We start from the raw sequence: 16,176 nt of genomic DNA on the forward strand, positions 1-16,176 counted from the left end.
AAAGCGTTCCACAGGGATGCGGGCACATATTGAATTCAATGCTTCCCACAGTTGTGTCAAGTTGGCTGGATGTCCTTTGGGTGGTGGACTATTCTCGATACACACGGAAAACTGTTAAGCATGAAAAAACAAACAGTTTTGCAGTTCTTGACACACTCAAACAGGTGCACCTGGCCCATTATACCATAAACCATACCCCGTTCAAAGGCACTTACATCTTTTGTCTTGCCCATTCCTCCTCAAAATCACACACATGCACTATCCATGTCTCAATTGTCTCAAAGCTTAAGAGCTCAGTGACTTTCAACGCGGGACCATCATAGGATGTCACCTTTCCAACAAGTCAATGCGTCAAATGTCTGCCCTGCTAGAGCTGCACCGGTCAACTGTAAGTGCTGTTATTGTGGAGTGGAAACATCTCGGAACAACAACGTCTCAGCCACAAAGTGGTATGCAACACAAAATTGTCTGTCCTCGATTGCAGCACTGAGTACTGAGTTCCAAACTGCCTCTGGAAGAAAAGTCAGCACAATAACTGTTCGTTGGGAGCTTCATGATATGGGTTTCCAGCAGCACTACAGCATACAATGACTTTCTACACGATTCACTTTGGGGAAGGCCCTTTCCTGTTTCAGCATGACAATGCCCCCATGCACAAAGCAAGGTCCATACAGAAATGGTTTGTCGAGATTGGTGTGGAAGATCCCATTGGGATGAATTGGAACGCTGACTGTGAGCCAGGCCTAATCGTCCAACATCAGTGCCCGACCTCACTAATGCTTGTCACCCCAGCAATGTTCTAACATCTAGTGGAAAGCTTTCCCAGAAGAGTGGAGGCTGTTATAGCAGCAAAGGAGGGACCAACTACATATTTTGGAATGACCACACACTTTTGATCATGTAGTGTATATTCCCGTCACAAAATAATTGATTAAAACACACTGTTTTGCAATGAAGGTCTACAGTAGCCTCAACAGCACTCTGTAGGGTAGCAACACGGTGTAATTGGAGGACAGCTAGTTTCCGTCCTACTCTGGATACATTGACTTCAATACAAAACCTAGGAGGCTCGTGGTTCTCACCCCCTTCCATAGACTTACACAGTAATTATGACAACTTCCTGAGGATGTTCTCCAACCTATCAGAGCTCTTGCAGCATGAACCGACATGATGTCCACCCAATGAAAGGATCAGAGAATTAATCTAGTACTGAAAGCATAAGCTACAGATAGCAAGCACAGCAGTGCATAAAATGTGGTGAGTAGTTGACTAAAAGAGAGAGAAAGACAATAGTTGAACAGCTTTAAACAAATTAATTTCTGAAAATATGAAGGAGAAGCAAGAGAGCGAGAAAGAGAGTATTTCATTTTTTTTGTTGCTTTCACTTACTTAGCTAACAAATGCAGCTAGCTAGTTTAGCCTACTCAAACACCCGGCTCAAACAGAGAGGGATGCTATGTTAGCTAGCTAGTAAGATTATGGTTCTAAGAATTTATTGCCACGGGGGGCCTGCCGGTGTAAGTGCTAAACTGCTTGATGACTGTACACTGTACTGCATGATTGTATCAGAGCGGGTTTACTAACGCTTTAGTTCTAGTAGCTATGTTGACTTGGCGTTAGCTAATATGTTGACAAATGTAGGAGTTGTGTAGTTAGTGATTATGATATGAAGGTTTGGCTTGGAAAGGTTTTTTCGTCTGGCCATAGACAGCTGATGTGTTGTGCACTGAAGTCCAAAAGCAAAGGAGAAAGGTGAGAGGAGAAGAGTGCGTAGATGCGAAAAGGAATTATCCAACAATCAAAGGGAGATCATGCTGTTTATATGTGGCTGTTACGAAAGTGAACTGTGTTTGAGTGTGATCAGGGGTGTATTCATTCCACCGATTTTGTTTCTTAAAACTTTCTTAAAAGGAAGCAAACGTAACTAAAACATACCTGAATTTGTCCAATAGAAACTCTCGTTTGCAACTGCTGGACTAATAATTAAACCCTAGGTCAGCTAGATGCAGGCAAGATTGTGGAAAGCACTATTGAATGTGTCAATGTCTGTCACCTTGATTACTCAAATTTGTCTTGACCTGTGCACCTATGTTGTAAACTTGAATTCATAGCCTAGGTTGTAGCAGGGAAAATCGAGTATCATGTAGTAGACTTAAACCTGTCAATGTTACTTTGAGCTGGGTGAATGGAATATGAATGACAGTCATCCAATATGCTGTAATAGAAATAAAGCCATGCTCATAAAACAAATTCTCGTCCTCCCTCATCTTAAACAGCACTGACCGCCACAGCACACAGTGTCAATGAATGTTGGCTGACTGAAATAAATATTATCACAGAAACAACATTGTGGCACTGTCTGAAATGTGAATAGGCCTACAAAAAGGTGTCCCATTGCAATGTGTGATTTCATTATATATTTGATGTTGATGCAACATTTTTGGACAACCAAAGAGGCAAAAAAACAACATTGAACCACCAGATGTGAAATGTTGCCCTGGGGGTTGCCTAAAGTCCCACACAAACTGTACAATTTTAGCCTTCTTATGCTACGATTTGACCACCTCAGACAAAATGTCCACATTGTGGGCAAATGTTTAGGTCATAAACGATTGTTGGACGTCTTGGCTCGTTCAGTGTGACAGGGTCTAGGTCTGTGGATTAAGTACCACTATGTGCGGTCGTAGGCTTTGACAAAGTTCTGGCACTGTCAGAAATGTTGAGCCTTTATCCGTGTAGTGTGGTTGGTGTTACGAGCCGATACCAGAAGGAACAGGTCTGGAAGGAACAGGCCCAATACAAACAGGTCCGGCACCTGTGAATAGCTAGATTAATATAATAGTTTGATTTAAACGTTTACATGCTTTGCCAGAACAACGATTTCCCTAATAATCTTGTTTACATGGACATAAACCAAAATCAGACTACCTCATGGGATTTTGATAAAAGCACCAAATGGGCAAGAATGACCTTCTACCGCGTTATTTTTGGGAAGCCTCTGACATACAACCATTATATGTGAAAACAATTTCTAAGGTGCATACTTGTAGTTTTTCCGAACTCACTTCACTAGCGCATAAGCACAGAGGCTTGCGTTGCCGGTGCTGGCACATGCGCAGATCAAATACACTAAATTGGTTATATCGTAAAATTCAGCAAAACAAAATTTTGCTTTTTGGTCTTCATCTTAGTTTATGGATAGGCATTAGGGTTAGTAGTGTGGCCAAGGTTAGGGTTAGGTTTAAAATCAGATATTATGGCTTTGTGGCTGTGCCAGCTAGTGACCACTCTGCACAGCTGCCTCCATGGCAAGATTAATGACAATAAATACCAACCTGCAGTGTGACACAATAATCGTAAAAGACAGAATCCTACATACAGTGTGAGAAGGGCTAAAAGGAGGTGAAAGATTAGGTTGAGAATCAGCAGAGGAGGGATACAGTACTGGCTGTGAGGATATGATCCAACAGCCTTCATGGACAATCTGTACCATCTCAAACCATGCTCAATAAAACACCAGTAAGAATCATGGTATCCCCTCCGGTCTTTCATATAGTAGCCTGCATTCTTTACAAACAGGAAGCAATATCATAACTCCAATTCCCTAGCCTTTAGGAAACTAAAGCTTTTCAGATCGTATAGTAGGATTTGATCATATGCAGTGAAGTGAGGTGGAAATTCTGTGGAGGGGATACACATGCTCATTAAAGAAAGCATTAGGCTAAATACTGTGGAGTGAATTTGACCATGGTGGGTGCCTCAGACTCAGTTTTCAATGCTTGAGCATAAATCCTGTGAGATTAATTAAGATTAATTTCTGTCTAAATTCTAATGATCTGTGACTACAAAACAAATTGCCATCAAGATACTAATCGGATTTGCATACCTGAACTGAAAAAATGTAGATAAGCTAAACAATCTGATGGAGCGATAAAAATTATGTTTAAAAATCATTAGTGTTATTTGCAAGAAAACCACAGTTTAAAGGCCCATCTTCTGAGTTCTACCTGAATTATAAGCTACATGTGGGGCATTGACTGTTGAAATTCCTGCTTCCTTACCTTTTTGGCTTGTTGTGTTTGCTTGATTCCCATCTAATTCTGACATTATACAATTTTTTGTTGCATTGAGTAATTTCTCCTATCAAGGATTTATCCAGTGCTGACTCAGAACCTCAAAGAGCCAATAAAAGATTAACAGCTATCTAAAAACGCTTTTTCCTCTTGAACCTCTCATTGAATGATAACCCCCTATAACCTACTGTGAAACAATAACACTTGGTTGGCTAAGAAGTGAGAAAGCCACAAAGTTATAGTATAATATAAGGGGATGCCCAGTGCTGCGGGGCAAGGGCTCCGGACCAACTGACTCACCCTGGTTCTGATTGAGATTCCTGAGAGAGGGCTTCTGGTAGACCCTGTCCTCGTAGATGGGGTCAATGTGGTGCTCAGGAGATTGGAGAGGTCGCAGCTCTGAGCCCAGGTGACTGTGTTGGCTGCTGTAGGAGCCTCTGGACCCTGAACACCACAACACAAACACAGGAAACATTGTTAATTGTTTCCAAACATGGTTAATAACGACATCTAGTATTATCAAGCCTATTAACTACAGCATTTAAAACAATTTGAGATAATATTTATTTATCAATATATAGACTGCTGAACTCATAGAAAACACAATTTTAGACATAATATATATAAAGATTGTAACGGTTTTCAGTATGAGAAGGAGAGTCGGACCAAAATGCGGCGTGTAGATTGCGATCCATGTTTATTGTGACTATAGCAACATGAATCTAAATACAAACAGTACAAAATAATAAACGTAATGAAAACCGAAACAGCCTAAACTGGTGCAAACTAACACTAAGGACAATCACCCACAAACACACAGTGAAACCCAGGCTACCTAAATATGGTTCCCAATCAGAGACAATGACTAACACCTGCCTCTGATTGAGAACCATATCAGGCCGGACATAGAAATAGACAAACAAGACATCCAACATAGAATGCCCACCCAGTTCACGTCCTGACCAACACTAAAACAAGGAAAACACACACGAACGATGGTCAGAACGTGACAGTACCCCCCCTCCAAGGTGCGGACTCCGGACGCACAACTTAAACCTATGGGGGAGGGTGTGGGTGGGCATCTGTCCGCGGTGGCGGCTCTGGCGCTGGACGTGGACCCCACTCCATAACAGTTTTAGTCCACCTCCTTAGCGTCCCTAGATAGGTGACCCTTCTTAATGACAGCTCGGGACAGAGGGTCAGCTCGAGACAGAGGGGCAGCTCGGGACAGAAGTAGCTCGGGACTGATGGGTAGCATAGCACTGAGAGGAAGCTCAGGCAGGTAGTTAGATCCGGCAGATCCTGGCTGGCTGGCAGTTCTGGCAGATCCTGGCTGACTGGCAGATCTGGAAGAGTCTGGCTGACTGGCAGATCTGGAAGAGTCTGGTCGACTGGCAGATCTGGAAGAGTCTGGTCGACTGGCAGATCTGGAAGAGTCTGGTCGACTGGCAGATCTGGAAGAGTCTGGTCGACTGGCAGATCTGGAAGAGTCTGGTCGACTGGCAGATCTGGAAGAGTCTGGTCGACTGGCAGATCTGGAAGAGTCTGGTCGACTGGCAGATCTGGAAGAGTCTGGTCGACTGGCAGATCTGGAAGAGTCTGGTCGACTGGCAGATCTGGAAGAGTCTGGTCGACTGGCAGATCTGGAAGAGTCTGGTCGACTGGCAGATCTGGAAGAGTCTGGTCGACTGGCAGATCTGGCTGCTCCATGCTGACTGGCGGCACTGGCTGCTCCATGCTGACTGGCGGCCCTGGCTGCTCCATGCTGACTGGCGGCCCTGGCTGCTCCATGCTGACTGGCGGCCCTGGCTGCTCCATGCTGACTGGCGACCCTGGCTGCTCCATGCTAACTGGCAGCTCTGGCGGCTCCTTGCAGACTGGTAGCTCCTTGCAGACTGGCAGCTCTGGCGGCCCCTGGTTGACTGGCGGCGCTGGCGCTGGGCTGACTGGCGGCACTGGCGGCCCCTGGCTGACTGGCGGCACTGGAGGCCCCTGGCTGACTGGCGGCACTGGCGGCCCCTGGCAGACGGGCGGCACTGGCGGCTCCTGGCAGACGGGCGGCGCTGGCGGCGCTGGGCAGACGGGCGGCGCTGGCGGCGCTGGGCAGACGGGCGGCGCTGGCGGCGCTGGGCAGACGGGCGGCACTGGCGGCGCTGGGCAGACGGGCGGCACTGGCGGCGCTGGGCAGACGGGCGGCACTGGCGGCGCTGGGCAGACGGGCGGCACTGTCGGCGCTGGGCAGACGGGCGGCACTGTCGGCGCTGGGCAGACGGGCGGCACTGGCGGCGTTGGGCAGACGGGAAGCTCCGATGGCGCCGGGCAGACGGGAAGCTCCGGCAGAGGCGCCGGGCAGACGGGAAGCTCCGGCAGAGGCGCCGGACAGGCGGGAGGCTCCGGCAGATGCGCCGGACAGGCGGGAGGCTCCGGCAGAGGCGCCGGACAGGCGGGAGGCTCCGGCAGAGGCGCCGGACAGGCGGGAGGCTCCGGCAGAGGCGCCGGACAGGCGGGAGGCTCCGGCAGAGGCGCCGGACAGGCGGGAGGCTCCGGCAGCGCTGGAGAGGAGGAAGGCTCTGGACGGATGGGCCGGAGAGACAGCCTGGTACGGGGAGCTGCCACCGGAGGGCTGGGGTGTGGAGGTGGTGACGGATAGACCGGGCCGTGCAGGCGCACTGGAGCTCTTGAGCACCGAGCCTGCCCAACCTTACCCGGTTGAATGGTCCCGGTCGCCCTGCCAGTGCGGCGAGGTGGAATAGCCCGCACTGGGCTATGCAGGCGAACCGGGGACACCGTGCGCAAGGCTGGTGCCATGTAAGCCGGCCCAAGGAGACGCACTGGAGACCAGATGCGTAGAGCCGGCTTCATGGCACTTGGCTCGATGCCCACTCTAGCCCGGCCGATACGCGGAGCTGGAATGTACCGCACCGGGCTGTGCACCCGCACTGGGGACACCGTGCGCTCCACAGCATAACACGGTGCCTGCCCGGTCTCTCTAGCCCCCCGGTAACCACAGGAAGTTGGCTCAGGTCTCCTACCTGGCGTAGCCATACTCCCTGTTAGCCCCCCCCCAAGAAATTTTTGGGGCTGACTCCCGGGCTTCCATCCACGACGCCGCGCTGCCTCCTCGTACCAGCGCCTCTCCGCTTTCGCCGCCTCCCGTTCTTCCTTGGGACGGCGATATTCTCCTGGCTGAGCCCAAGGTCCTTTACCGTCTAATTCGTCCTCCCATGACGCTCTCTCCCACTGCGGCTGCTGCTGCTCCTGCTGCCTCTGTTCCTTCTTCGGCTGCACCTTGGTGCGGCTATACTCCCCTGGTTTAGCCCAGGGTCCTCTCCCGTCGAGGATTTCCTCCCATGTCCAGAAATCCTTACAACGTAACTCCTCTTTTTGCTGCTGCTGCTGCCTGTTGACACGCCGCTTGGTCCGTTGGTGGTGGGTGATTCTGTAACGGTTTTCAGTATGAGAAGGAGAGTCGGACCAAAATGCGGCGTGTAGATTGCGATCCATGTTTATTGTGACTATAGCAACATGAATCTAAATACAAACAGTACAAAATAATAAACGTAATGAAAACCGAAACAGCCTAAACTGGTGCAAACTAACACTAAGGACAATCACCCACAAACACACAGTGAAACCCAGGCTACCTAAATATGGTTCCCAATCAGAGACAATGACTAACACCTGCCTCTGATTGAGAACCATATCAGGCCGGACATAGAAATAGACAAACAAGACATCCAACATAGAATGCCCACCCAGTTCACGTCCTGACCAACACTAAAACAAGGAAAACACACACGAACGATGGTCAGAACGTGACAAAGATATTATCTCTCTGTCTGAGCATGTGAACCCACCTGCCAAGCTGCCAGGCCTCCCGAGGGTGGCGTTGGCGTAGAGCTCGTGGGAGATCTTGTACTGGTCAGAGGAGTGCTGCATGCGCTTGCTGGGGGACAGGGTGGCGTAGTTACCCACAGTGGAGCTGAACTGATGGAGAGGGGACGAACCCGAGGCATTGCCTGAAGAGGCCATGTGCAGTGGAGACGTGGAGGACAGCCCGGCAGACCCCACCACCATGTTTATGGGGGAGCTGGTGCTATAGGACTTTGCCAGCCGGCTGGGGGACTGCTTGGGCGAGGAGACCCGCTGCAGGGTGGCGTAGCTGGGCATGTCGGAGGCTGAGCCAAGGCGCTGGAGCTTGGTGGGCGAGCCCACGGCCTGTATGGAGTGGGGGGAGCTCACGCGTTGGGCGGGCAGGGTGGAGCAAGAGTAGTACATGGAAGGAGTGGGTGGGGCGTCAGGCATGTGGAAGGCGCTGCCATGGCTCTGGGCAAACAACTCTCTATCTCTGCACTGGGACTGGGAGGAGTCTACACTGGCAGCCAGCTGGGCTGCACGGCTAGATGTCACCTGGAGAAACACAGGAAGAACCTTATTATTGTTTCAACTGACATTTACTCTTTTCCCAACCCCAAAAGGACATGTATCATTGTTACAGCTGTAAATATAGTGAGCTCTAAAGGTATTGGGGCAGTGACACATTTGTTGCTGTTAAGGCTCTACACTCCAGTACTTTGGATTTGAAATGATACAATGACTATGAGGTTAAAGTACAGACTGTCAAATTTACCTTTAGGGTATTTTCATCCATATCATTTATGTAGAAATTCCTTTTGTACATAGTTCCCACATTTTAGGGGACCAAAAGTACTGCGTAACTTGACACTTTTAATGTCAATAAGAATATAATATGTTTCTAACACGTCTACATTAATGTGGATGCCTCCATGATTATGGATAGCCCTGAATGAATTGTGAATAATGATGAGTGAGAAAGTTACAGACGCACAAATACCATACCAGACTATGTACAAAAGGTGCTGTAATTCCTAAACGGTTCACCTGATACGGATGAAAATACCCTCAAATTAAAGCTGACAGTCTGAACTTTAACTTCATAGTAATTTTATAATTTAAAATCGAAAGTTCTGGAGTAACTGCAAAAAATGTGTCACTGTCCCAATACTTTTGGAGCTAACTGTGTTATATTATTATTATTTTTATTTTATTTTTTATTATTGTTTCATTTACATCTCTTTTTGACCTGCACTGTTGGAGCTCGGAGCTTAAGTATTTCACTGTACCCTGCAAATACATCTGCGACCCTGTGCATGTGAGTAATAAACAAATCTAATCTTCCACCTAGATCACATGCCATCTTGAAATCCAGACTATACAGCGAAAAGGCTAAATTATCTTTGACCGTGGCAATCTAAGAACCTGTTCCAAATGGCACTCTATTCCTTATATAGTCCATTACTTTTGACCAGGGCTCTAAAACTAGTGCACTACTGTATATAGGGAATATGGTGCCATTTGGGACACACATTAAACCTCACCCACCTGGTTGTAACTGTGAATTGCCCCTCCCACCTGGCCCCCGCGGGGTGGGGCCTCTAGTGTCTGGTTGCTGTGGTAACCGGCTGGGTAAGGGAGTGTTCCATCCTGATTGTTGAGCTTAAGTGCACTCTGGGATAGCAGGCCTTGTCCTGTTTTGGAAGGAGAGTGGAGCTGAAATATTGAGACAATCTCTTACCCTCTGTGTCTGTATCCCCCATACTCTCTTTCTCCTCTGCCTCTCTGCGTCCATCACGCTCTCCCTCTCTCTGCCTCTCTTTCAGCACCTCTCTCCCAGTCTGTCTCTCCCAGTCTCTCTGTACGTAACTACCTTTCTATCTACCAACCTCTTTCTCTGCCTCTCTATCTGCCTTTCTCTCTCTCTCCCTCCCCCGCACTACCCTCCCTCTGTCGCTCTCCCTCTTTCAGACCCAGAGAGGATAAGAGAGGGAAAGCATGTATAATGGATCAGGAGGAATTGGGAGTCACTGAGCACAAGTGGTGCAGAATGAGGCCGACAATAAAGGTAATCAGACTACAGAGTTGTTTGGGCCTCACTACTCTCGTACGGGTAATTTCAATAGCATGCAGAAAAACGAACGCTGACCTGCATTTTTGTGCTTTGCCAGAACTCCTGTAAATAACAGCACAGTTAGCATTCGATTCAAATAGTAACACTAACATCAGCATTTTATTTCCATAGGCCTACATTTTCATTACATTATCCAAGCAATATTATGCAGTGTATTGTATTATATACTGTATATTAGCCACAGTGTTGTAAATCAAAAATAGAATTACTGCACACAAAAATAAATACAATTTACTCCACACTACAGTATAATAGCACACAATCTTCAGCAACATAGCTGTGAGTACTGTGCGTGTCATTAAATAAAATGCTGTGAACCTGTTTCTGTTTGACCTGTTTCAGTGCTCTACACCGCTCTCAGGTCAGTGAGGCTTCCTGCATTGACTGCCTTCACACCTTCCTCTGTGTTTACTCTCACATCCATGTTGTTCTGGCAACACCCAACTCATTTTCACATTAGCGTGGAGTAACTGGCCCGATGACTGCCTTTGTCACACACATGCGCACGCGAACACACACACACACACAAGCATCTCATCTCTCAACCCCCCCCCCCCCCCCCCCTGCCATCATTTTCATTCAGGAAAAGTGAGCTAGCTCATTATGAAAATTATGACTGTAACTAGCACTGAAAATGCTGTCGTAAGTGACTCTATATTATTTATCTTGTGACATTTATCTATGAGCGGCTATATGAAAATGACCACAGAAATGTTTCTGCAACAACTTCATACTGTTACATATGTGCATTGGAGCATTTAAGGAGTTGAGTATTTCATAAATACATAATCATGTCAATGGTATCGAGTTTTTGGTTGAGGATTTCTGGAATTTAAGTGAATACTACAGGGTCCTTCTTAGAAGAGTCCGTGTGCGTGAGCGTGCGTGTGGTAAAGTAAAGTAGTCCAGCAGTCCAGAGGAATATCCCTGGCAAGGTGGTCGCTCAGGGTGCTTTAAATATGCAGGGAGTGGCTCCTTTAATTCATCTAGTCTATAACACATTTCCATTTTTCATCAAGACGCTATTTTTAGCGTAACTGATAGAGAGGGAATGTAGAATGCAGTGCACGTGCAAACACAGTCTATGACACACACGCATGTACGCACGCACACGTACGTACGTACACACATAGAAATACAGACACACACACACACAGAGACAGCATATACTATCTGCATATGTTCTTTCTTTCTAGCCCCAAAAACCTCTCTGCTCTTTTCAGCACATTGAATATGAATGTGATTGCTTTATAGTGGCTGATTTGAAACCATATTCCTCGTACACATGTGTACTCTGCTGTGCTCAAAGGAAGCTGCTGACGCCTCGGCGAGACATCATTTCCATATCAAACCCTTGACATACGCTGAATCTCTCCTGACAGCTAATACTCTCTTAGTAGGTCATAGTAAAAAGATGAAGATCATTGCTTGGATCAAATGAAGTGAGGGCATTTGGGATCAGAAGAAAAGGGAAAACAACTGTTTTGAATGCAGAACGCAAACGTGATAAGAGACTTGAACACCTGCGGTATCTAGTTCCTGATTGAAACGTTCAAAGTCATTGACATCACTCAGTGCTAAAAGAGAAAGATCCTATCACCGAGCATTTCTGTATCTGGCTGATTTTGTATAGATCATTCTTGACATTCTTCTTGACATTTAGACCATTGATAAGCATAAAAAGTGTTGCAGTGAACTTATGCTATTTGTGTTGGCTTGAACAATATCTTCCTGCCTGTTTCATTTGGGTTGACATGATATTTGTCTATTTCTAGTGAATTCATGAATTCTAAAATACACTATATATACACAAAAGTATTTGGACACCCCTTCAAATTAGTGGATTTGGCTATTTCAGCCACACCCGTTGCTGACAGGGATATAAAATCGAGCACACAGCCATGCAAGATCCATAGACAAATATTGGCAGTAGAATGGCTTTACTGAAGAGCTCAGTGACTTTCAACATGGCACCGTCATAGGATGCCACCTTTCCAACAAGTCAGTTTGTCAAATTTCTGCCCTGCTAGAGCTGCCCCGGTCAACTGTATGTGCTGTTATTGTGAAGTGGAAACGTCTAGGAGCAACAACGGCTCAGCCGCAAAGTGGTAGGCCACACAAGCTCACAGAACGGGACATTCACTACCGAGTTCCAAACTGTCCATGGAACCAACATTAGCACAATAACTGTTGGTGGATCATCATGAAATGGGTCTCCATGGCCGAGCAGCCGCACACAGCCTAAGATCACCATGTGCAATGCCAAGCGTCAGCTGGAGTGGTGTAAAGCTCGCCGCCATTGGACTTTGGAGCAGTGGAAACATGTTCTCTGGAGTGATGAATCACACTTCACCATCTGGCAGTCCGACCAACGAATCTGGGTTTGTCGGATGACAGGAGAACGTTATCTGCCCCAATGCATAGTGCCAACTGTAAAGTTTGGTGGATGAGGAATATTAGTCTGGGGCTGTTTTTCATGGTTCCGTCTAGGCCCCTTAGTTCCAGTGTAGGGAAATCTTAACGATACAGGATACAATTACATTATAGACCATTCTGTGCTTCTAACTTCTGGGGACAGTCCTAATCGCTCAACATCAGTGCCCGACCTCACTAATATTCAGCGATATTCCAACATCTAGTGGAAAGCATTCCCAGAAGAATGGAGGCTGTTTGAACAGCAAAGGGGGGACCAACTACATATTAATGCCCATGATTTTGGAAGGGGATGTTCGACAAGCAGGTGTACACATACTTGGTATGGTAAGGATACAATGTCTTTCAGCTTGGAAATCAACATTTTTATTCACGTTTCAACTTTTGAAAAAGGTGACATTCAATGTATATCTAAAATTGTGTGAGATCTGTCGACGTGCCCTTGAGCAGGGTGTTGACCCTGGTTGCTTCTGTGGGTCGCTCTGGATGAGAGTCTGCTAGATCACTGAATGTAATGTAAATCGGCTTCACTGCAAGTAGATGGTATGTTTTAATATATAATTTTTTTTATTTGCACTGTATAAAGTAAGAAGCGTCCTTACTGTCACCTGTGGAGAATTCCTGGGAGTCAAGGATCCCAGATTCCTGGAGTGACCTAATGCAGGAGTCCACCAGCTCCAAGCCAGTCGTCAGTTCCTCCTCAATGTCCTTCTGTCCGTCTGTGGAGGCCCAGCAATGAATGGAGAAGCAGGATTATTGTCCCGTTACCTCACAAATAGTCAAATGTTTACAAGCAGCTGAGGTTTACTACAGGCACACTGACGGCAAAGTGGTAGTGACCATGTTAGATAAGCCAAAAGCTATGTAGCTTCACTGTTTACTGAAACGTGTCTCTGCCGTGCTGTACCGTCTCCTTGTCTATCTGTTTGTCCGTGCCAACAGAAACAGACATACTTGTCCTCTGTCTTCAGTTTGGCAAACAGTGCCAAGGGATAAAGCCTTACACAAGAGGGTTAAGATCAGCATTAATCTCTCTTCTATAGTGGCAGGCATGGAGGCTGAAGCTACTAGCAGTAGACACTTAGTCCTCTACCGTATAAGGATGATTACTAGCGTTTTAACTCAAGGATAATTATGTTTGTGCAACCTTCCTAAACTCATCCCAAACATTTCTAAACTCATCCATCGGTCCCGTGTGGCTCAGTTGGTAGAGCATGGCACTTGCAATGCCAGGGTTGTTGGTTCGATTCCCATGGGGAATCCAAGTGAAAATTACCTACCTCACTACCGTAAGTTTCTCTGGATAAGAGCATTTGCTAAATGACTAAAAGGTAATACAAATCAGTGGAACTTTCATAGAGTAGATGACTAAGGGGATGCAGAATCCTGAACATGACTTGCAGTCATAAATCTTTTAGCACTGCTTCAATCAAATCCTAAACTACCTGTGTTTGATACTTTAGAAGACAAGGTTGCGGTCTGTGGTTCATACTTTGCTCGAAGCTCATCAATCTAGTCTCAACTAGATGTGCATATTTCACACTGGACAGACAGCTCTGTTGCTGTTCTGTCTGACAAATTATGACAACTGTCCAGACGTAGGAGCAAGGCATGGTCCACTCCACTCCACCCCCAAGATGCACCTATCATTACAATATGTACACAATTCCACGGAGGTTTCCGCATGCTCAGTCACATAATATAGAACAAGATGCATTGGTGCAGGATTTAGTACAACGTACCTTGGTTATTCCAGCGAAACTTCTCATCTGCTGAACTGAAAGAGAGAAAGAAACAGATCATGGTCAGAATAGAAAAGCAGCAAACCTTAATTTTCCTCTGCCGTAGCATCCTAATGCCCCAGACCTGAGCACTACCTGATGACTGGAACATTTTCATCCATTTATTTATCATGAATCAAATTCTATACACATCCACATAAACTCACGGTAACTGTAATACATTTGTACCTCACAATGACAATTCCCCCACTTAGTGAGAGATTATGGTTTGGGTGAGATGCTGCTAAAGTAACACTTGGCTCTGTCTGTCTGTCTGTCTGTCTGTCTGTCTGTCTGTCTGTCTGTCTGACTAGGCTACAGTACTGTAGAGCAGAGCACAATGGGAGTGGAGATGACTAAAGGGATCCCTTCCTCCCATCCTCTGGTCAACATGGGGTCATCTGTCAGAGCAGCCCAGCCAGCCAGCACTAAGCCTGAACGGGTTCTCCCTCCAGGGGGAGGTGAGGGGGTGCACAACACACCATCCAGAGAGACAAGGGACACATGGTCTGGAGAGAACAAGCTTTCAGAGCCACCAGTGCACCCCTCTCTCCCGCCCCCCCATAGCCACCACCCCGCCCTCCTCCCCCTGCCCCTTCAGAACCGCCACCCACCCCTCCCCGAAGCACTAGGAGGGTGACAAATATTAACAATGTAGCCATGAAAGCACCACCTAGCTAGAGCTTCTTAGGGATCGTCGTCCCGTCAAGGGGACAGTTGTAAATCATGCAGCACCTTGTGTTATGATCGCAGATTTTAGAGAAACAACAAATGTCGGTACCTATAAGTGTCTTATATCGGCTGAAAGCTTAAATTCTTGTTAATATAACTGCACTGTCCAATTTCCAGTAGCTATTACTGCAAAAAATGCCAAACTATTGTTTGAGGAGAGCTCCTAACCGCTATAGGTTTGATAAATTCACCTCTGAAGGTGAAATGTGTACTTACATTCTGAAATCTTGCCCTGATTTCTCATCCAAAAAGTCCCAGAGATAACATGAAGTGTCGTTTTGTTAGATAAAATCCTTTTTCATATCCTAAAAAGGTCCATATAGCATGCACAATCGATTTTGTATTTCCACTCGTTCAATTTGCAAAGAAAGGAATCTGTCAAAATCTAACCCTAAACGTTGTTTCAACCGGTCAAATCACGTTATAATGTATTCCTCAGCGATCCTAGAACGTAACCAGACTTCACTATATCATTAGGGGTGTAGTATATCCTATAGGACACCATATTTGGTCAAAGATCAACTCTAACTTTGTCAAATAAGCACCAATCGGGGTCAAACAAAGCTAGTTAGATAGCCAATGAGCCGGGCTTTACGGGAGTATCTGGAATCCATGTATATGTCGTAAAATGTAGCTACTAACCTAGTACGACAGCATGCCTTTTCCTTTTGGGCAAGAATTATAAGAATATTCAGAGTTATGAAGTTATGAAAACTGGTTGTTTTGCAAATGCTGAACTTATAATATGGCTACTAATACTGGAAAAGCTAAATCAAAGTCCAAGTATACAGATTTCCCTATATTCTGAAAAATGGCATACGAACGCAAATGTCTCCTTCACGATTTGCACAAATGTACCTGGGTGACTTCACACTAAATGTCATGTAGTTCGCTCATACTTCAAGTTATCCGTCTGAAACTTTGCACATACATGGCTGCCATCTTGTGTACACCATCGGAATTACAACCAGAGTGATGGCTAGAACTGGGACCTTTCTCTTGCATTTCAAGGATTGTGGTAAGAATTTTTATTTTTTTTTTTCTTTGTATTTTCTTCTACCAGATCTATTGTGTTGTATTCTCCAACATTCAATTCACATTTCCACAAACTTCAAAGTGTTTCCTTTCAAATGGTACTAATAATATGAATATCCTTGCTTCAGGGCCT

At 46.2% G+C, this 16,176-nt stretch overlaps 1 protein-coding gene across 25 annotated transcripts in view; it reads right to left on the reverse strand.

Moving 5' to 3' along the window:
* The window catches only part of LOC110530368 (catenin delta-2), a 144,436-nt gene that overhangs the window by 55,700 nt on the left and 72,560 nt on the right, over window positions 1-16,176 (reverse strand). For 19 of the 25 annotated variants that reach the window (XM_021613361.3, XM_090182344.1, XM_090182343.1 and 16 more), the window contains 5 exons: window positions 14,238-14,272; window positions 13,098-13,214; window positions 9,477-9,622; window positions 7,931-8,483; window positions 4,374-4,517 (listed from right to left, as the gene is read on the reverse strand). In XM_021613361.3, coding sequence (XP_021469036.1) covers window positions 4,374-4,517; window positions 7,931-8,483; window positions 9,477-9,622; window positions 13,098-13,214; window positions 14,238-14,272 — 995 coding nt within the window. The remainder of the gene's footprint in view (window positions 1-4,373; window positions 4,518-7,930; window positions 8,484-9,476; window positions 9,623-13,097; window positions 13,215-14,237; window positions 14,273-16,176) is intronic. The other 6 variants (XM_090182342.1, XM_090182336.1, XM_036985995.2 and 3 more) reach the window with 1 other exon arrangement.

This window comes from Oncorhynchus mykiss, chromosome 8 (genome assembly GCF_057628025.1).
Source record: "Oncorhynchus mykiss isolate SJ-2025 chromosome 8, ASM5762802v1, whole genome shotgun sequence".
NCBI classification, from domain to species: domain Eukaryota; kingdom Metazoa; phylum Chordata; class Actinopteri; order Salmoniformes; family Salmonidae; genus Oncorhynchus; species Oncorhynchus mykiss.